Source organism: Peromyscus leucopus, chromosome 10, assembly GCF_004664715.2.
Source record: "Peromyscus leucopus breed LL Stock chromosome 10, UCI_PerLeu_2.1, whole genome shotgun sequence".
In the NCBI taxonomy this organism is placed as follows: Eukaryota; Metazoa; Chordata; class Mammalia; order Rodentia; family Cricetidae; genus Peromyscus; species Peromyscus leucopus.
In genome coordinates, this window is record NC_051071.1 from 15,204,749 (window position 1) to 15,227,101 (window position 22,353).

At 50.2% G+C, this 22,353-nt stretch overlaps 1 protein-coding gene across 1 annotated transcript in view; it reads right to left on the reverse strand.

Moving 5' to 3' along the window:
* Spred2 (sprouty related EVH1 domain containing 2) overlaps positions 1-20,412 on the reverse strand; it is a 103,210-nt gene extending 82,798 nt beyond the window's left edge. Inside the window, exon 1 of the mRNA XM_028884540.2 lies at positions 20,331-20,412. Coding sequence (XP_028740373.1) covers positions 20,331-20,356 — 26 coding nt within the window. The 5' untranslated portion in view covers positions 20,357-20,412. The remainder of the gene's footprint in view (positions 1-20,330) is intronic.
* Between the last annotated feature and the right edge of the window lie 1,941 nt (positions 20,413-22,353).

The following is a 22,353-nucleotide window of genomic DNA, read 5'->3' on the forward strand; positions in this document are numbered from 1 at the left end:
CCTCATTTTTAAAACTGTTCTGTGGGAGCTGGAGAGATGGGTGAGCAGTCAGGAGTGCTTGCCGCCTGCTCTTAGTTCAATTCCCACAGCTAAAGGCTCATAACTGCCTCTACCTCCAGGTCCAGCTCCCTCTTTGGGTCTCTGCAGGGACATACGCACAAGCTAACCCACAGACACACACATGCAAAAGTAAAAATGAAAAGGTTTTTTAAACCTTAAAATGGCGCTATGGGGCCATGCGTTGGCTCAGCAAGTAAAGGTACCAGCTGTGCCAAGTGCGACAACCTGGATTTGATCCTCAGGACCCTCACAGCGGAAGGACGGAACGGATTCCCTCAGGTTATCTTGGGACCTCCACATTTGCACTGTGGCCTGTGTGCGCACCCATACACGCACCCTTTTTTGTTTTTGCTTTTTGAAACAGGGCCTATCTGTATAGCCCTGGCTGTCCTGGAACCCAGAGTTCTCCCCACCTCTGCCTCCCAAGTGTCGGGATTAAAGACGTGCACCACCGCCACCGCCGCCGCCCAGCCGAAAACCCAAATTTTGTAATGGCACTACAGCCCGCATTTAATGGGGGGAGTGTCCTTCTAGCTGCCAGTGCTACCCAGAGGTTAGCAAAGCAAATCCTGCCAGGTCTTCGAAGTTAACAGTTTCACAGATGTCCAAAATCTGAACCCCGGCCCCCATGGGCCCAATTTCGTATGAAAATCCTACACCCTTTCCTGAATAGAAAATGCCAACAATGATGCTTTCTTTTCCTTTTCTTCCTTCCCTCCCTCTCTTCCTTTCTTTTGAGATAAAAACCTTGCTATCTAGCCTCAGGCCGTTCTGGAGCTCGCAGTGAGCCTCCAGCCTCAGGTTCCTCGCTGGAATGGCAGGGTGTGCTACCACATCTAGCTCAAAACAGGAATGCTAATACTCCCCACCTCAACCCTCCACCCATGAAACTGCAATCTTCCAGCCCTTAAAAACCACCCCTCGAGGCAGTCAGGAGCAATGGAGTGAAACGTTAAAGAAGGAAAGGAAAAGGAAAAGAAATCAGGGCTCGAGAGACAGCTCGGAGTTGGTTAATAGGACTTCAGTTTCCTTGCAGAGGACCCAGGTTCAATTCCCAGCACCCAGATGGTGGCTTACAACCTCTCTTATATCCAGTTCCAGGGGATCCAATGCCCTCTTCTGGCTCCTGAGGCACCAGGCCACACGTTATACAAACATACATGCAAGCAGAGCAAGCACACACATAAAATAAAAACCAGTACATCTTAGAAAAGCAAGCAAGCAACACCACCTGCCCCATCTACCCCTGCAACCAACAGCTTGACTGTGCTAGCTGTGACCCACCCGCTTGCCCCAGGCCTTGCTGAAGCACCAAAGTTTTATCTCCAAGACTGAGAAAGGCAGAGACAGTATCCCATCGCACTCCCGACATTTTACGTCTGAGGAGAGGTAGGGGAGGAGCTGGTGACAGGTAACATCACGTAGGTCACTTTCCTTCCGGTTGGCAGGACACCCCACTCTGCAGCCCATAGGGACAGGTCACAGTTCATACCAAGCTTTCCTTCCCCCGTTGCTGGGAGCTAACCTGCTCCACCCGAAGGGCCTGATAAAGGGAAGGGAAGTACCACTTCCTTAGAGGCAGGATGCCCCAGACCAGAAGGCTTGGGAGTTGGGCAAGGCCACCCCAGCTTCTGGTCCCATGGCTTGATGCTACACGAGGCAGTAGAAAAATCTAACGCCTTTCTCAAATGGGACATTTAGTTCCTTCACTCTTGGGTCCATAACTTGCCATGGTTGTTCTTGTTTTGAGCAGAGTCTTGTGTAGCCTCGGGCTGACCTTGGAACTCTCTCCTGCCTAGATGGCAATGGTTCGTGCCACCACACCTGGCTCACGGTAACTTCTTAACCAGGAACTGGAGGCGGTTGTGTGAGTGTTCATGTGGGGTGGGGTGTGCTTAACGCTGGTGACTGAGTTCAAGGATAAGATAAACAGCAGACGCGCAACAAGACGCTTCTCAAGCCACTGAAATTGTCCGTATCTTCTAGATGTGTGGCAGGATGAAGCTCCCGCCCATCGACACACAGCCAGATTTGAGAGGTGCAGGCGAAAGATGTGTTGCATGACATGCGCTTCCCCTCTGTGACATGCCACATGGCATGCTCTTCCCCTCCGTGTGGGGTGGGCAGGAGGCACAGCAGATACGAAGCCAGGCTGAGTCAGCCCACAGCAAACACATCCCATCCACCCATCCACCCATCCACCCATCTACCAGCTTTGCAGACCTACATTTTGGTCTCTAGTTGTTTGAATCAAAGACCAAACATCACGAAGTGCGGGGGCTCGCACTTGTACCTTCAGACGGATGTAGGCAGACAGCTTCAATGTCAGGGCCAGCCAGAGCCACAGCGTAAGACCCTGTCTGAAAGGGGGAAAGGGGTTATCGCAAAGCCCCACCCCTTCCTGGGATCTGCAGACATTTGCTGGGGAAGGGAGAGACATTTTCTTGAGTGATGGTTGCCTCTGATAAGTCGCTGGGACCTCTGTAAACAGCCCTAACTAGGCCAGGGGTGATGGGGCATGCCTTGAATCCCAGCACTCGGGGGCAGAAGTTAAGCAGCTCTCTCTGAGTTCCAGGCCAGCCAGCAAGGGCTACCTAATGAGAGCTTGACATAAAACAACAAGAACCCAATCAACTGTATCCATTCTCACTGGATGAGTAACACACGGGGGGAGGGGGGGGACACCACGGGACACTCCTCGTCTCTGCTGTGCCTTGTGTGAAAAGAGCACAGGAGGGCAAACCGATAACCTTCCCAGAGTTTGGCTTTGAGGACAATGCTGCCCTGAGCTCCCGGAGAGTCTCCCGCCACGAGAGACGAGGGTGCTGTGGGCACTTCCACGTTCCAGGACAGACAGCAATGGAGGGAAACTATGTGGAAACAGAGGACAACAGGGGGCGGAGAAGAGAAAGTCAAAATGACCCTAAGGGGCTGGGGAGATCTCTCAGAGGGCGAGCGAGAGCGCTTAACCGGAGCGCCCGTCCCCAGCACCCACGCTGGCACGGCCACGTGTGCACCTGTGAGGAGCAGAAGGCAGGACGATGGCCGGGGCTCGCTGGCCACAAGCTCCACGGTCGGTGAGACCCCATGTCCAGCATATAAGGAAGGTGATAATGGACACCCAATGTTCTGATCAGGTCAGACTCTCGTAAGTTCTCTTGTCCCGTCTCTTTCCTGGAGTTTCCTCGACACTCGGTGCAGTCATAAATCTTTAGCAGACATGCCAGATGTGGTGGCTCACACCTGTAATCCCAACGCTTCAGAGGCTGAAGCAAGTGTATGTCGAACATCGGAAAGAGCCAATATGGAGCCAGGTGTGTGACTCATACCTGCCATCCCAGCACTTCAAGGTCATCCTCGGCCAAGTTCAGAGACAGAGGGCAACATGAGATCCTGTCTCCAGCCACAATAAACAGCCAAAGCACAGGTCTGTGAAAATGGGAAGTTTATAGGTAGCCACTGTCTCTGGGTAGGGTTCTCAGTGTAAGATGCACGGCTGCCATCTGGATCCGGGAGGGGCCGCTAGCCGGACCTAAGATCGACTACTGATAAGGACTGCGCTGTGGACAGCCCACCAGTCAATCTCATGGCTAGTTTTCAGCTCTCCTGTTCTTCCCATCTACTGCTGCCTCTCTTAACGGCTCATTTCCCATGTACCAGGCACTCTTTCACTGAAGCCCACAGTAATCCTTTGAGGACTGAGGGGAAGCTTTGAAAGGAGGCAGCCTGGCTCTCCTCCTCTTCCTCCCTACCACTAAGGATGCTTCTGCCGCACACAGTGGAGGTCGAGTTAGGGAACATGTCCCACGCGGCCTGGCTTCACAGCGTCACTCCCACGGGATGACGCGGCAAAGGGCACTTCTGCCTGTGTGTTATAATGGGCCAGCAGTGCATGGGTTATGAGAAGTACCTGGCGTGAAGGAGCTCGGAAAAGCAAGTTCCAGCCGAGGACAGGCGTGGAGGGTGGAACGTTGGCCTTAACTGGCATCCATCTTAGTGCTAATTGGCTTGGAGTTAAGGACCTTTCATACAACCCTAGGGAAGGTGACCTTTGGAGCGGCCGGTGACTTGGTGGGTAAATATGTCTTTATGGACTTCATAAAATGCAGTCTGTGTAAACACACACTCCAGAACTGTTAAGAGCACTGAGTGGCTGGAGTGTGGCACAAAGGTGGCCTTTAAGATTGTGGCATGCTCCGTGATGAGACATTTAAGAAAATGAACATGGGGATGTAACTTCAGTTTAGGAAGTGGATCCCAAACTGGCTTGCAAGCAGAGGAACCACCTTTGGGCCACATAAAAAATGCAGGTTAGGGCTGGGGGTGCAGCTTAATAGGTAAAGTGTTCCTCAGCAAGCATAAAACCTGGGGCTCCTTGCGCGTGTGCGCACACTTTAATCCAGCACTCGGAAGCAGACAGCGATCTCTGTGATTCGAGCAGCTGCTACAATGATCAGAAAGCGCAAACCTACACAGAGAAACCCTGGTTCGAAAAACAAACAAACAAAAAAAAAAAAAAACCTTGGGCTCCATCCAGCACCACACAGAACTGGGCACGGTGGTGCGTATGGGGGAGGTGGGGTCAGGAAGCTCAGAAATTCAAGGATAGCCTCGGCTACACAGCATGTCTGAGGCTAGCCTGGACTACACGAGGCCCTACATACACCCCTCCACACACACACACAAGCATATTGCAGCACACACTACCTGTAATCCCAGGACCCAGAAACAGAAGTCATAGGACTGAGCGTATACTCGCTGTGGACCACACAGTGAGTATAAGGTTAGCTTGGGCTACACACACAGAAACTCTCATCTCAAAAAACAGGAGAGAGAGAAGGGAGAAGGGAGAAAGAGGGGGCAGAGAAACGGAAGCACCAGAGCCCTGCTGTAAGGCTGTCTGGGCTCTTCCTCGGAGGCCCAAGCCCCCGTCAAGACGACCTTGTCATGATTATTTTTTTACAGGCTTGGCAAATTTGGGGGCCCTTAATTACAAGATGCTCGACCTGGGCATTTCTGGCCAATTTCAAAGTTCATCTTCCTCAAACTTCTCTGAAGGGAGAACAGAGGTAAAGGTGGAGAGGGCAGGCAGAAGAGGGGAACGGGTACTAGGAAAGGATGGACTGAGAGCTAGAAACCAGTGAACAGGGAGAGAGACAGGAGTCTGGGCTCGGAAGAGCACAAGTGAACTCAGGAGTCCACCTTCCACCCTCTCGTGAGACCTCTCATGGAGCCCATGCCATGGCTGAGTCTGGCCTTGAACTCCTGATCCTCCTTTAGAGGAAGTAGGTCTCCTTCTGAATGCCGGGATTATAGATAGATGTAAGCCAACCGTGACTAGCTCAAGTTCCATTTCTTGGAACAGAAGCATTTCTGGAGCTCCGATCAAGCTGTGGTTGACACTGTCCTACTCAAAGATCATCGGGACCGGGGAGATGTCTCTCTCAACAGGCCACCTGCCACACAAGCTGCCGGCCTGAGTTCCACCCCTGGGAGGCAGGCAAACACTGGGTAAAATGGCACACGTGTAAACACAACATTCTTACAAGATGGGAGGTGGAGTCAGGAGTGGGGGAGGGGAGAGAAAAGGCAGAGAGGAAAAGGAAGGATCCAGGCAAGTTGGCTGGCAAGGCACGGTGTCACAGAGCTGTAATCCTCGCACCCAGGAAGCTTAGGCAGAAGAAGTGCTGTGACTTTTAGGTTAACCAGGGGTGTTTAAAAAAACAACAAGGAAAAATGACGTTCCTCCGGGAGGCCACGCTTCCCTCCTTCTCTTTGCTGTAACAGCGTGCGGTTGGCACAACAATGTACCTAAACTACCACCCATCCCAGCCTGGCATCCACTGCCCTCCACCCCCGAGACCAGCGTATCAGATATTCCTTCCTGCTGTGTGTGGCCACCCAGCCTTGGCAGGAAACATCAAAAGCACACAGCAGCGTAGAGAGTCTGAGCTTGGAAGCAAGAGAAAACCATAGGTAGCCACAGAAACTTTCCTTCCGTAGCCCAGATGCAAAATCCTGGGAACTTTTTATGCATTTCAACTGCTTGAGGGCTTGGCTCCTCTCTCCCAGGACGGCCATCTGGAGGCCGCTTGCCTCCGCTCCCAAACTTCCTGTACCCTCCTGCCAAGCCACGGGCGACACACACAGGAACAGCATTTGGAAGCTCATCTGTCTCACCCTTGCACAGCATGTGACCGAGGCTAGCAATCTGTTTGTGTTGATGGTTCAACATCTCCGTGGGCCACATGGATCTGAACGGATGCTGTCTCCACCTTCTTCCTGTCTCCTGAGGCTTTTGACAACTCAGAGCTAATGAAAGTCTCAAATGTTTAATATAAAAAACCCCAAATGGGATGCAACCAAGACCAGATGATAGCTCCCTTACATAGCTCAAACGACATCACAGCTGAATAACCTGAAGCTGCCTTGCTAGTCTACAATTTATGCGTCAAAGAAGGGACCCAAGCTCATCATTCCCCAGCATCTTCTCCAGCTCGAAAGATGCTGTGGTGAGTGGCAGAGAAAGGGTGATTGATGCACCTGCCTTTTCTAACAGCGAGTGGGTTGAGATGAGGCAGCAATATGAGATCTAACAGACCAGAAGCCCTCCCAGGGGTTCTAAGGAGGATGCCTGACCGTCAAAGCAGGTTGCTTTACCGTTGTGAACCTGCCCTGAGTACTTGCCGACAAACACGCCCACGGCCTCTGGTGAACGTAGGTTTCTCCATCACACCCTCAGTGCTCAGCTAAAGCCAAACAGAACAGTCCTATCAGCCACGTCAGACAAGTGGCCTCCTTGACTCCAGCGTAGTCCACGCCCTCCAACTAGTTTTACATTTCCAACTTATCTGCTTGTTCGGAAGTCTTAAACAGCTCCTTCCTGCTTCAAGAACAAAAGTCCAAATACCGACGCGGTGGGCCCAGCACTCAGCAACCTCCAAACTTAGTCTCTGAAAGACACCACTGCTTTTCTCTAGCCTCACCAGGCATGAACTTGCAGATGGGGTGTCTTGCTTGTGGTGGGAGCCTATGGGCGAGAGCTGGCCCTCCCCAGCCTGTCTGGTCTTCCTCTCCTACAAATGCACTAGCACCCTTGTAGGAATCTGCCAACACTCAACTCAAGACCAACTCACAGAATACCAACTCTGCCCAGCTGGTCTGATCATAAAAAAAAAAAAAATTAGTTTATTTTTCTTTGTCTTTTCTATTTAAGAGAAAAAATAGTAGAGCCAAAGTTTATTGGGGTTTTCTGCTTTCATTTTTCAACTTTTAAAACAAAGTCTCATCATGTAGCTTTGGCTGGTCTAGAACTCTCTCTGTAGACCAGGCTGGCCTCAGACTCACAGAGATGCACCTGCCTCTGCCTCCTGAGTGCTGAGATTATGGTATTTGCATGGGCATGGGGCTTATTTTTATTTATTTACTATTTATTTTTGTTGCTGTTGTTTTTGAGACAGGGTCTCACTATTACATAGCTCTGGATGTCCTAGAACTCGCTATGTAGATCAGGCTAGCCTCAAACTCATAATCCTCCTGCCTCTGCCTCCTATACCCCCATGCTTGGCTTTACACACTTTTGTTTATTATGAACAAGGGATCAAACCCAGGGCTTTGTGCATGCTAGGCAAGTGCTCTATCACTGAGTTATATTCCCAACCAAAAGGTTTCTATCTTTTTAAAGATTTATTTATTTGTGTGTGTCCCTGCATGAGTTTACGTGATTTATAATAAATGCTTGCAGGAGCCCCAGGAGGCCAGAAGAAGGAATAAGATCCCCTGGAACTATAGTTACAGACAGAGGTTAAATATGTGGGTGCTGGGAACTGAACCTGGGTCCTCTGCAATAACAGTGATGCATTCTTAACCCAAAGCTATCTCTCCAGTCCTAGTTTTTGTTTTTTTAAAAGCAATAGGATCTCGTTATAACACCTGCCTCTAGAAGAGTCCTGCAATGCTATTTTATTGTCTAAGGACACACACTATCACGCCTAAGGTCACACAGCATGTTAGTGGCAAAAAGAATCTAAGTGTCCCGAACCCCAGAACTCAGTACATACGGCAACCTGTCTTCTTTGCTATTTAGAATCCATTAAGGCATTTAGCGTTGGGGCAGCCTCTCTGCCATAGAGAGGACTACACAGAAAAGGCATTCTGTTCAATGCCTGCAAGCATGACGGGCGGAGCTCGGCGATGCGGGATTCACTCCTAATTCCTCCTGCTTTAAGAAGTGCTGTGGAGGCCACCTGGTCTACAGAGTGAGTTCCAGGACAGGCTCCAAAGCTACAGAGAGACCCTGTCTCAAAAAAAAAAAAAAAAAAAAAAAAAAAAAAAAAGTGATGTGGAATATTCCTTTACACTGTGTGAATATATGCCGCTATGATTGGTTTAACAAACGAGCTGACTGGCCAATAGCTGAACAGGATAAAGTTAGGCACGAAAGTGAAACTGAGAATGATGGGATGAGGAAGGGCAGAAGAGCCACCAGCCATACGCAGAAACAGGAGATGAAACTGCCATGCTAATACTGCCACGTGGTAGAGCACAAATAAGGAATATGGGTTAACTTAAAAGGTAAGGGCTAGTTAGTAACAAGCCTGAGCTATTGGCCGAGCATTTGTTATTACTATTAAGCCTCAGAGTGATTATTTGGGACCAGGCAGTTGGGACAGAAAATGTCCAATTACAAAGGAGATCTAACTTTATGCCTTGTCTGTAGGAAAAAAAGTACTGACTCATGGTTAACACCATGGCCATGGCTCATGGTCAACACCACATTCTCCACCCAAGTTTGACCACTGCTCTCCTTCAGAGCATCACATAATCCATCTCAGATCTGGAAGCTGACCCCTAACTTTCTAACTACATGAATGAAGAAACTCAAGGACCTCCCCAGAGAGTACAGTTGTATTTCCTAATGACCCTTGAATTGAGAAAAATAAGACAAACATCCACTATCACTTCAGTAGTATCTATGGAAGCTGTATTTTATTATAGAATGAATACTGCTATGTGCATTGAGAAAAACCACATACACATATATGTATGTAGGTAATACTGCAGACTCAGTTCATAAGCCACATTTAGATGACATAAGGGATACCAGTTACTTGTGAACTACTGGGTAGTCAGTCAATTCAAGACTTGCAGATCAGGGCTGGTCAGTTGGCTACTAGGTAAAGTTGCCTGCTCCCCAGTCTCATGACCTCAGTTGGATCCCTGGGACCCACACGGGTCAAACAAGAAATCAACTCCCAAAAGTTGTCCTCTGACTACCGGACCCACACTGTGGTGCACACATGTCCACAGATAGGCACACACAAAACCAAAAACAATTAAAAAGACCCACACCAACTGGAGAGATAGCTGTTAGGACCCAAGATCATTTCCCAGCACCCAAGCTAAGTTGCTCACAACTCCAGCTCCAGGGGATAGCACCCCCTTCTGGCCTCCTCAGGAACCTGCACTCACATGCACATACCCACAAACATATATACACAGTTTTAAAAAAAATACACAATCTTTAAAAAAAAAGTCTTAAAAGAGACTTCCTGGGAATGGACCTTAGGCCTTACTCACAATCCTCTCAAAGAAAAATATGGCAGACTGATAAACCACAGGGTCCCAACCTCCCTGCAGAAGAACCGCAGGCTTGCATATTTTTAGTACTTCTTTTGGGGGAGACAAAGAATTTCTCACTTATTTTAGCCTTCTGCTCTATTCTTAGCTCCCCAGCAGCCAGGCCCAAGTACAGCCCTCCCTATTCCAACTCATACTCCAGTCTCTTTGCATTGCTCACCAGGAATTATCTCCAAAGAGTAAGAACTGACAAGTGATGGATAATTTACATTTTAACCCTATTCAGATTTAGGTAAATGGTTTAATACGCATGCTAATATTCCATCATTATTCCAATTAAGGAAACTATTATGTTAAAGTGTTTAATCAGGAGAATTAAGGAGAACTGCAGACACCTAAAATTAACCTCTAATAGTCTTGACAGTCATCCCATTTAAATGCTTGGCTATAAGCAACTCTCACTTAAGATTTCTGCTTAGGCACACAGGGATTCCTGATAAGACCTAAAAGCAATTCATTTCCTAGCAAGATTGCTGTCTTGAAAGAATAAACTAAAAGGGCCACAATTTAAATACAATCAAAGCCCCAAGCAGTCACATGGCAGGGGATTTAAACATCATCATCTTGATCCCCAGGAACAATGCTCTTCGCATCAGAAACAACACAACCACTTCCTCTTTCTCTGACCTTCTCTGTTTAATTATTTCCTGTGATTTCTTCTAGGGCTGAGCGTGCCTGCCTCCCAGGGCCAGCAGGCTTTCCGTACATGACTGATTTCTCTGGACGGTGCAGAGTGCCAGCTGCCTGTTAGGCACTGAACAGTTGGAGGACTTCGCATACCTAAGGGGTGCATTTCTTGAGGTTCCTGGCATTCAAAAAGAATTTTTTGGGTTTTTTTTTGTTTGTTTGGTTGCTATTTTTTTTGAGACTGGGTTTCTCTGTGTAGCCCTGGTTGTCCTGAACTCAGAGAGCTGCCTGCCTCTGCTCCCTGAATGCTGGGATTAAGGGCATGGACCATCACACCAGGTTTCTTTCTTTTCTTTTCTTTTCTTTTTAATGCCAGAAGAAAATACAAAGGTTTCCTCAACTCATTCTAAAGTCAAACAGGAAACCATCCTGCCAGGGATGGGGAAAGATGTCCTTGGTATTACGTCCCAGGGTATAAGTACCACCTTGTCCAGACAGTCTCGACAAATGAATTACTAATACCAACTACGTTTCATCATATATCTTAAATCATACACATAAAATAAAAACTTTTAAATCTTTCTGAAAACACACATCATCTCAGGCCCCACAGAGTCAGGATCCCGCCATCCCTATACGAGCCCAGTCCTAGGGGCATTTTTGAGAGTTCCTAATCCAAGTCCAGGTCCAGGGGAAGTGTGTGCACTGTCAGCCATTTTGTTCAGACACACTTTGCATCGGGTACAGCAGCTTGTTCTAAGTCTTACACCGCTCATACTGCAGGCAGAGGAAGCCACCTTAGGGGCTGAGGACAGCTCACCGGCAGAGCCTGTGTCCAGCGGACCTACACGAGGACCTAGGTTCAATCCACAACGAGAAAGGAAGGAAGGACTGGCGAAGAGACGTCACCTCACACTACAACACTTACAAGACTGAGTGCAGCCGGGCAGTGGTGGCGCACGCCTTTAATCCCAGCACTGGGGAGGCAGAGGCAGGGGATCTCTGAATTGGAGCCCAGCCTAATCTACAGAGCAAGTTCTAGGGTGGCCAGGGCCACACAGAGAAACCATGTGTCGATGATAATAATAATAATAATAATAATAATAAAAAAACAACTAACGTCCCCCTAGGTCTGGTGGGTCACACTTGTAGTCCCAGCACTGAGGACACTAAGGCAGGATGATTCCCGGGAGTGTGAGGCCAGCCTAGGCTACAAAATGAGACTTTATTTAAAACAAAACGAAACAGCATAAATCCTGCTGTGATGAAACAAGATAAAAAAAATTTAATTTATCAGCATTATTACTTTGTGTGTGTGGTGTAGAGATGAAGACTAGAGGGCTCTGCACACGCCAGCCACATATTCTCCTAATGCTAACTTTTCAAAATCTCTCCCTCACCTACAGCACGGAGAGGCTGGAGGGTCAGACATCGTCCACCCACAGGCACTTATGTACAAGACAACCGCCACACGCCTTAAGAACAACTCAAAGAGCCTGCCTGCTAGGCACGCCTGACGACGACGTCGATCCTAAAACACGCTCAGTCTGGAGTGTCGGCGACACAATCAGGGAAGCCCAACCACAGGTTAGCAGGCAAGAAAGGGAAAAACCACGTAACCATCAGTCACCGGTGAAGACAAGTCTGGCCTCATACCCTTAAGGCACAAGAAAGTGTCTAACACCCTAGAACGTCAGTCCCCCAAGGGCAGGGACTGCCTGAGTCACAGCTCTAACAAGCGGGTGGATTAGCCGTAGGTGTTAGTTAGGTGCTCTGTATCCAGTGACAGGCAGGAGCTAAGCCGGTCCCTCCGTCCCTCCGGCGGCACCCGGAGCTGCTCATTTCATGCAGTACAGTAATTCATACATGGTGTCGCAATTAGGGCCCAAGAACAGGCATGAGAATCTACATCTACCGCACACAATGTCAACACCTGCTCTCTAGTGCTCCCTAACTTCCTGGAGGACGAAAAACATCTAAGAAAGCACAGCAAGGCCTCAAAACGGGTAAACAAACAGGAGATCCCTACTCTGAAACCTGGTGCTTGAGGAAAAAACCAGGCTTGACTTAATCTTTAAGCAATGGGTAACTATATTAAGACTGTTTACATGTATAGCTTCAAAAGGGCTGCAATACGAACCAAACTGTTGGAATGTCGGCTACGTTAAACTGGCCCGGCACTATATTTGTTTCCTGGGTTGGAAATATAACATGAAATACCAATATGGCACTCAAGCAGACAAAACACAAGCCAACGCTCTCCTAGGAGAACCCTGAGCCTGACCCGACCCCTTCAAGCCCACTCACTGATGTTTCAGAACCACAGAAAGCTGTTGGCAGTAAGATTTTCAGACCACACAGATGACTGCCAAGGGTTATAAAGGAAGGAGAAATCTGAGTGTAAGAAAGCAGAAAAGCTCTGAAAACCAGAAACTCCATAAGCAGTCTGGTGCATGCCTCTAATCCCGCAACTGAGAAGGCCGATGCAGGAGGATTACCACAGGTCAGAGACCAGGCCAGTCAGGTACATACCATGACCCTGTCTCAAAACGAAACAAAGAGACTGGCAGCTGGCCACCATTACTGATACTACAGAAAAGAATTGTTTTATTCTAGAGCATTCTACCAGGACATCAGAGAGGCAAAGAAACAGTCGGGACCTAGCGTTTAGGCCCTAGCTTTCCTTTCATGAGCTCCGAGGAACACTGAGCAATTACTCCACTTTCAAGTGAGAATAAGCAGTGAATACTTGACACTGTGAATTATGAAAAGACAAGACATCTTGTCACACAAGAAGCCACAGCAGATGTGAAGGAGTCCAGTGAATTCCCGACATTAGGTGTCTGCTAAAAAAGCTTTGCCCAGGCTACCACACTTCCTACTTAGTGAGAGCCTGGTCTAGACCAGCTCGACACAATGAACTTCTTTCTGTATGCAATCCAGAGCTCCTGAGTCAGAAAGCGGACAGAGGCAGGATCTGTCCAGAGCCGTACTCAGTCCACTACCATCACGGCCCCCTTCCTCTTGGTGGTCCTGAAAGGAAGTGCTCTCAAGCTAGAGGTGGCATGTCTGTAATTAGGTAATTAGAGGTGGCAGCTCATGTCTGTAATTCTACTACATGGCAAGTTGAGACAAGAGGATGTGACTTTGAAGTTTTTCTGGGTTACACCGAGTTCTAGGCTAGTCTGGGCTACATACAGAGCAAGAACCAGTCTTAAAAAAAAAAGAAAAATAAGGGGCCAGCTGGTGGTGACGCACGCCTTTAATTCCAGCACTCGGGAGGCAGAGGCAGGCAGATCTCTGTGAGTTCGAGGCCAGCCTGGTCTACAGAGAGAGTTCCAGGACAGGCACCAAAACTACACAGAGTAACCCTGTCTCAAAAAACAAAGAGAGAGAGAGAGAGAAACATGTCTTTTCTAATATCTTCAATCAAAAATACTTAATACAGCCAAGTGTGGTGGCACACACCTTTAACCCCGGCACTCAGCAGTTAAGAGGTAGATCTCTATGAATTTTTGAGGCCAGCCTGGTCTATATAGTGAGTTCCAGGCTAGCTTTGGCTATAAAGTGAGACCCTCTATCAAAATACAAAACAAAAGTACTAAACACTAAGATAAAAATCAAACTTACTTCTCTACCTCTATCCACCAAGCACAAAGAAAGAAGACTGTTTCAGTCAGATACGCTGTGTACATATGTAAAGTGTGCATATGAAAGGCCACGTGAATGTGCTGTTAATAAAGATCAGCTAAGAAAGGGAACTGACATGTCATGAAACAGTTGCCCTTTAGTTGAGCGGGCTCTTTATCCAGTCAGTATCAAGTATTTTATTAATCCTAGCCTGTTTTCTTTCCATGACCCGGGATCCTGTCAGGTCATTTAAGTATGTGCCTACTCAGGGCAAGCATGCAGAAAACACACCTTGTCCCCACACGCCCATGCAAACCTTAATGAAATGCAGGACACACACACACACACACACACACACACACACACACACACACACACCACCTCTACATAGTTCCAAATGCAGTTCCATGACAAACTGTAAGGGTTCCCTCAGAGCATAGTGAGTTGCTCAGAGACAGGTTTAGAAATATCCTAAGCTAACCAAGTGCCACAGTTATAATTACTACATTAGTCCATAGGAACAGAACGAACAGCAAGTAGGAGGAGAGGGAGGGGGAGGGGGAGGGGAGGGGGGAGAGGAGAGACTCAACAGGAAAAAGGATGAGAGGATGGCAGCCCCCTCCCGCGCGCATGCAGGTGTGTGTGTGTGTGTGTGTGTGTGTGTATGTGTGTGTGTTAATGAACAAAGCACATCATGTGTATGAACGTATGAAATTTGAAAGAATAAATTAAAAACATACACACTCTGCCACACAGGGCACTGTGTGCATCCCAGAAAACGAGGGCAGAAGCGCTAGAACGCACCCCCAAATCACCAATGTATTATCTTTAAGGCCTTAAAGTCAGTCTAATTTCCTTCAGAGAAAACGAGCCAAAACAAACAACCACACGTATCCACACTTCCTGCTCTGCCTCCCTTAGCTCTCCTCCGCTTCTGAGGCTCTGCTGTCGAGTGTGTGTTTGTGTTCACTCTGCTGTCGAGTGTGTTTGTGTTCTTCAGCCAGTCATGTCGGACCTACGCCAGTATTGGAGTTCATCAGCACAGCTGTCTCCAACGTCAAGTGAGAAGACTCCACCAGAATCCTGCAGCTACTGCAAATTGTTAATATTGTGATTTCTACAGACTTCCCTGCAGGGGCAGAAACACAGACCCCATCCTACTACGCAGGAGATTTACTTCGAAGCTGGAAAACGCGCCAGCCCAGTGACACAATGCTGCAGTCCAGGCTCCTTGGGAATGTAGAGGCAGGAGGATTGCCAGAGTTCAGAGTTTAATGCCAGCCTGGGTAACACAGTGAGACCTACTAACCGCCACCTCTAAAAATCAACCAATCAAAACAACAATAAACTCTGGCTGAGCCACCTCTCCAGCCCCTGGGGTCTCTTTTGTTTGATGCTATGTATGCCAGGCTACATGACCCACAGACTTCTTCTGGGGATTCCTGTCTAGGCCTCCTATTTGCCAACAGGAGCACTGAGATTCCCAATGTGCACTACCGTGTCCAGCTTATACGGGTTCTGGGGATTCCAATTCAGGTCCTTGCATACTTTTATCTATTGAGCAATCTCCCCAGGCCCAAAACAGCATCTGAAATAATTCTATCATATTGCTCTCTTTGGTACACATTTATTACGCAAGTACAACGTCCTCGATGGCACTGGGCCAACAGTAGAAAGCTAAGCAGTGGAATTACTAAGCAGTAACCCTGAATCCAAAGAGCCCGTGGTCTGACGCAGAATCTAGCTAGGAAGCAGCCCAGCTATGTGGTATAAACTGCCTGGCAGATCACGAGGAAAAAGACACAGCCAGGAGAAGTGGGGTGGGGAAGTCGAGGAAAACCTCCCAAAAGGATAGCTCAGGGCTAGCTGGAAGGACGAGTCACACTCACCTACAGACGCAAAGCAAAACAGAATCCCAGAATGAAGGGAAACGGTGAACTCGGAATTCATCCCAATCCAACACTCATGAGTTCAAGGCCATCCTCAGCTACACGGTAAATTCACGGTTAGCCTGGGTTACACCGTATTTCAAACAAGTAACACAAAAACACACTCACAAAGGCAGCAAGAGCAAGCACGCTGTTGGGGCACAGTAGTCGTGGCAGGTCTTCCTGCAGCGTTCCTGAGAGGTTTTACTGGTTCAGGCGGCAGGAACGTGAGACTTGTTGCAGCCACAAAAAAGGTAGCATTTTCTAATGACCAGACCAAGATTCTAATTTCACACGGACAACTCATATTTTCAACGTCAAGAGTTCTATTCGTAAAGATTTCCCTGGCTCAGGGTTCCAAACCTGTGAGCTCTACGCCAGCCAGTACCACACAGCAAAAGCTGCTCAAAACATAAAAAGAACCTGCTTACACAGAATGGAACCGGTACTCCCAGCCCCAGGAGGCAGAGGCAGGGGGATCACTGCAGACTTAAGGGTAGCCCAATATATGTAGGTAAGTCTCAGGTAAGCTGGGGCTGCGTAGTGAGACCCTGTCTCAAACAGACAGACAGACGACAGACAAACGAATGCTAAGACAGTCGGCTAAGTGATCCAAACCTGTACACAATCTCCGATACTCGGGGGACTAAAACAGGATTTTTAAATTCAAGACAGCCTGGACTACAGAGTGAGTTCAAGGCCAGTCAGGGTAATGCAGTAAGACACTGTTCCAAAATTTAAGAGTTTCTGAAAAATAGAAAGAAAAAACAAAGCAAAACAAAAGCATCTGGAGAGCCGGCTCAGTGATGAAGGGCGTTTGCTGCAGGCCGGGCGTGGTGTCCACACCTCCAATCCCAGCACTCGGAGGCAGAGGCAGGCGGGTCTCTGTGAGTTTGAGGCCAGGCTGCGCTACAGAGTTCAGGACAGCCAAGGCCACACAGAGAAACCCTGTCTCAAAAGAAGGAGAAAAAAAAGGAAAGAAACAGTATTCGCTGCTCTTCCGGAGGACTGGAGTGTGAATCTCAGCATTCAGATTGGGCGGCTCACAACTGCCTATAACCCTAAATCTAGGGGATCCAGCGCTCTCTTTTACACTTCACAGGCACTACACTCATGTGCACAGATGCACACCCAAACAAACGGTACAGAAATAAAAACGTCTTTTGTCGGGTGTGGTATCAAATAACTGTAACCCCAGCATTTAGAAGGTAGACACGGGGGGATCAGGGAGGCATTCAGAGCTAGCCTGGCTGCACAATGAGTCTGAGGCTAGCCTGAGCTCCTGACACCCTGTCTCGGGGCCCTGTGGGGCCAGGGGATGGCTCATCAGGTAAAGTGTTGCCGCACAAACGGATGACCAAACCGGATGACCCAAGTTTGATCCCCAGGACCCACATGAAGGTGAAAGGAGAGAAAGAACTCCACAAAGTTGCCCTCTGACCTCCACAGCAGCAACATGGCACGTGCGTGTATACACAGACACATACACCATACACACTGTACATACACACCAGAAATAAACTTTTAAAAAGACAAAAAAATGTGCATGGCTCACCATTGCCTGCACTGGGTTTCATGCACTCCAGTCATAATACTCTGGGCCTCCATCACCAATGCTGAGGAGAATTAGAGCGCTCCCAGCCCCAGGTTCCTTTCACTTCACTTTAACCTGATGTGCTCCTCAGACTTCACAGCAGTTTTCAAAGAAGAAAAACCATGGCAACGGCAGATTGTCACCGATTTAGAATAATTAGGAACCAACAGAATGACTGACAGAAACGTGGTGAACATGGCCAGGAGACAGGGCTACGGCTGTGGTGAAGCGCCCGCCTGGCCTGCACGCGGCCAGGTTGACTAAGGCTGGCCATCACCCTGCAGATACCAGCTGGGAACACAGCGCTCTTCCCGGACCAGGCTGTTGAGTGACTCTCCATTTCTTCAGTCACTAAATGGGTGGTCCTGGGCAAACTACTTAAATTCTCCTCAGTTTCCCCAAATAAAAAACAGAGACAGTACCACAGTGAGTTCCACATAGTTCATTGCCATGGCAGTCATACTAAGTAACTCCAGAGCCAGTACTCAGGAAGCTGAGACAGGAGGATCTCTCTAAGTTAGAGATCCTCCTCACGGAAAGTCCCAAGCCAGCCAGGAGACTCATAGTGAAGCCCTATCTCAGAGACCATAACATCCAGAAAGTCTTTTCAACAGTGGTAAAGATTCTAGGCCTTCTCGTCCTCTAGAACTAGAGCCCACCTGTAATATCTACAGTCTCAATAGAATATTTTTTTTTTTTTTTTGAGTCAGGGTCTTACTCTCAGCCCAAGCTGGCTGGTCTCAAACTCCTGCTTCAGCCTCCAGTTGCTGGGATAACAGGTGTGAGCCACCAATTTCAACAAGACTTCTGACAGTGGTAAACCCCATCTCTCCCCAGGACTGGATGAAAAGGGATTCACTTAATGCTGGTCCCCACCTGAAATCCTTTCGCGGAGGCTAGCAAATGGGGAAGGATGCAAAGCTGGCCTGCTGCTAGATGCCACAAGCCAGACCTGCACTCCCAGTGGGAGGAACCAAGGAACCCAGGGCACAGCGGGCAAAGGTCTCCAAGAACCCCCGACAGCACAGGTACACTGTCCTCACTGCTCCTCCGCGCAAGCACAAACAGGGCCCAGAAAGATAGGATCGTCTATTGGCCAAGTTCCAAAAGAGGAAGGCCTAGCAGATACTCCGTTCCCTCCATATTTCAACATTAAAACTCCCAACTTTCTTCCACTTTGTGATTTCAATGACAGGTATAGGAAGGCAAGGTAAAAATGTCTAAAATAGACCAACACAGGCTGCGGGGCTTGCAGAGCAGGTGAGGACCCCTCCTGGGACAGGTGTCTTGGCAGATTAGGGTTACTGCAGTCACAGCTCCCTGGGGACACACGGAAGGAAATTCCCTTTCCAGAGCATCAGCTTCCTTCCACCCAGCCTGACAATGGACGCCAAAGGATAAAGGGCCACTTAAAAACAAACAGTGGGCTTGCTAGTCTGGGTGTGTCAGGCCCTGGGTGCAAACTCCAGCACCGAAAACAAAGAAAAAAAAAAAGTGGGATTTCTTACAGTGGAACACAGCGTTCTGCCGCCTGCTACAGGAGCCCTTTAAGCCTCCCGGTCGCCCAGCCCCGTCACTTCCCTTCTTTGCACTCTAGTGTCCACGGGGGTGTGGGGGTGGGACGACACAAAAAAGCAAAAGGCCTGAGGTTTGGAAGCTCGTCTCCAACCACCCCCACTCCACCGCCCCAGGTCTCCCTCCCTCTCTGCGTCCGCGAGGCTGCTGACCCGCTCTGGAGTCCAAGCAGGCGCCGCTACTACCTTGGCTAATGGCAGCACTGAATGAAAGGAGCCGAGGCAGGCTTAGGATTTATGAATGTGCAGGGGAGGAGGGATATCATGTGACAATAAAGGAGAACGTCTTATTCACAAAAAAAAAAAGAAAAAAAGTGGCTGGTGGCGAGCACCGTCGCTGAACAGCGGTCGCAGAGCCGGGACCGCTCGGACCCTAGACGGCCCCGCCCCCAGAGCCCCGCGAGGGAAACGCCTCGGACCCAAGAGCGGGGACCCAACCCAACACGCGACTAAGGCGGGAGGCAGCTGCCACTTAGCCCGGAGACAGTGACAGCCCCGGGTCTCCTGGAGGGGCGGCCCGGGAGCACCTCCGACTAAGCACCGAGAGCTTTGTTCCCCTCGGGCCCGCGGGCCGGGCACACGCACGGGCACGCGCTCTCCCTCACATCCACGCCTGGAGCGCGCTTCCCCGCACGCTCTCTCCCGCCCTCGCTGCACACGCTTCGGATCCGCCCCCAGAGCTGCCCCGACACCGCGGGGCGCGTGTACCGGCCCACACGCGCGTGCACACACTCACGCGCACCGGGACTCCGCGGGCTGCTCCCGCGCTCCGGCTGCTGCGCGGACCCAGGCGCACGGACCCTGTGCCGAGCCGAGCCGGGCCGGCCCTCCCCCAACTCCTTGGTGTTTTTATGAATGAAAATGTGGTATGCAAATGAGAGCGATTCAAGAAAAACGAAATGGCGGAGCCGGGCCCCAGAGGGCTCGGGAGAGGACTGGAGGGCAGGCAGCCGAGTCGGGAGTCACAAAGTCACCATGCACACATACCCATCGACCCCGGGATGCCCCGCGTGGAGGGCGTCAGAGCTTCCGCTCGCGCAGTGCGGGAGACCGCCCCGAGGTCATTCGCGCGCCCTTGGCCCCGGCTGCGACCCAGACTCGCAGACCCTAGGCGGTTCCTGCAGCCTCCCCCAGCCAGGCTGGAGAGCCTTACGCACAGCCCCGACAGCCAGCAGCACCCCACGCCAAGTTCCCCCGACGAGCCCCCCGCCTGCGTCCTTGGCGGCGGCCCCCACGCCGCCCCGCCGGGCACCCGTGTCCCACCCGCGGCGAACTTACTCGTCCGGGTGTGTTTCTTCGGTCATTTTCCTGTTCACCTAGACGCCTGTCCCGCGGCGGGCAGCCTGGCTCCCTTCATCTTCCTGTGCGCTCGCCCCCCTTCTTCACATCTCCGACATCTCCTGATTTGGTGGTGGAGGGGGGGAGCTAGAGATGAAGGGGGCGCCGAGGCAGGCGGGGAAACGGGGCTCCCCGAGCGCAGGGCGAGGTCTGGGAAGGGGTGCACCGGGCAGCGGACGCCCCCGGCCGGCCGGGCGCGGCCCCCGGGCTCCGAACGGGCGCAGGGGCGAGATTTGGGAAGGGGACCCGGAGGGGGAGAGCAGCAGAAAAACAAGCACGCTCGGGGCGGCGGGCGGGCGGCCGGCTGCGGTGGGGCCGGGCCGGGGTCGCCCCCGGGGACCGGGCCAATCAGGGTTCCGGGTAGCGCTTGGCGGCCGGGGGAGGTGCGCCTGGGAGGCGGTGCAGGGCGCCCCGTCCGAACCCCATCTCGCGACTCCACCGATTTACTCCATATTGGATTCTCAGCGCCGCCAACAGGAGGAGGAAGTAGGGCGGAAGCGATGACGTCTTCCCAGCGGCCAGAGGTGGTGGAGTGCAAAAAGCTTCCTACTTGCGACCCAAAAAAAAAAAAAAAGAAAAAAGAAAAAGAGAGAGCGAACGAGCGAAAAGGGAGAGAGCGAGAGAGACGAAAACACACACACACACCACTTTGTCCCGCCTCCTGAGAGTGCTCCGCTCTTACTCCCCCCTCCCGCTTAGCTTCCAGTCCGGGAGGAGCCGTGGAACGTGGTTCGGGAGCCAGGCGTTTGTCTGGCTCCGAATCCTTGTCTCCGGGGCTCCGGGTTTTAGGAAGCCCTAGAGGGAGGGAGGCGGGAGCCGAGGACGAGAACACATCTGGCTCCCGTTTTGTCCCCTCCCTCCTCCCAAACCTTTGGATTAAAAATCAAGTGGGGAGGTGGCGGGGGGCGGAGATGGGGCGGAGTTAAACTGCAGCCCGAGAGTTCGGGCTCGGAGGAACACTGCAGGGTGCCGTGTGGGGGCGGTGCAGGTGGCCAGCGCTGGCCTCAACCTCTCAACTCTGATAGAAACCCGGCAAAGAGGGGGTGGACTTTGCCAGTGTCCTGAGTGGCAGAGGAGGTACAGTTTCACGAGAATCTTGCAATCTTTTTTGTCGACAGACCGCAAGTGTTTTTCTAGCCTGTTTTTCAGAGTGGCTTCGAACTTGTTTTGTAGCCGAGGTTGCCTTTGAACTCTTGATCCTTTTGCCTCAGCATTCCAGGTGATGGGATTCTTGTTGTACACCACCATGCCCACCCAGAGCGGGCATTTTTAAAAATTGTAATTTGTACACAGAAAACAAAAGGTACATGGGACCCAGCTGAGAAACTTTTGTATTGAAGGCAGAAATGGAGTTTAAAGGTAACACCAAAATATATGAAATTACCCAGTAGTCTCTTTCCTGTTGGTGAATAGTATCTCTTGTCGCCAGCTCTTTAAGCCCATAGTTAGCAGAAGGGAGACCCGGGAACTCCCCATTACTCCACCGGGGCTGTCTTTTTATTTTTATTTTTTTAAGAATGTGTTGGGGGTGGGAGGAGGCAGCGTGCATGTGTGTCTGTGCACCACATGTGAGCTGAGGCTGAGGCCAGAAGATGTTGGATCTCCTGGAACTGAAGTTGTAGCTGGTTGTTAGCCTCCACAAGGGTGCTAGGAATTGAACTAAGGTCCTCTGGAATGTCAGCCAATACTCTTAACTACTTACTGAGCCATCTCTTCCCATCTCTCTGAATTTTTCTTGCCTTGGCCTAGAGCCTGCCTGAGGTTTTCTGAGTGGACTCACGCAACATCTGAACAACGAACAGGACTGCCCCCAGGACTTTAGTTTGTGTATTTGCCTGGGATCTGAACTTGTGGTATTGAAATCCTTTACAATTTCCGAAGGGAATGCCATGTTTTCACTTTGCACTGGATCCCACCAATTTCAGAGTCATTGAGGTCCTGCCAGGGAGCAAGAGACATAGTC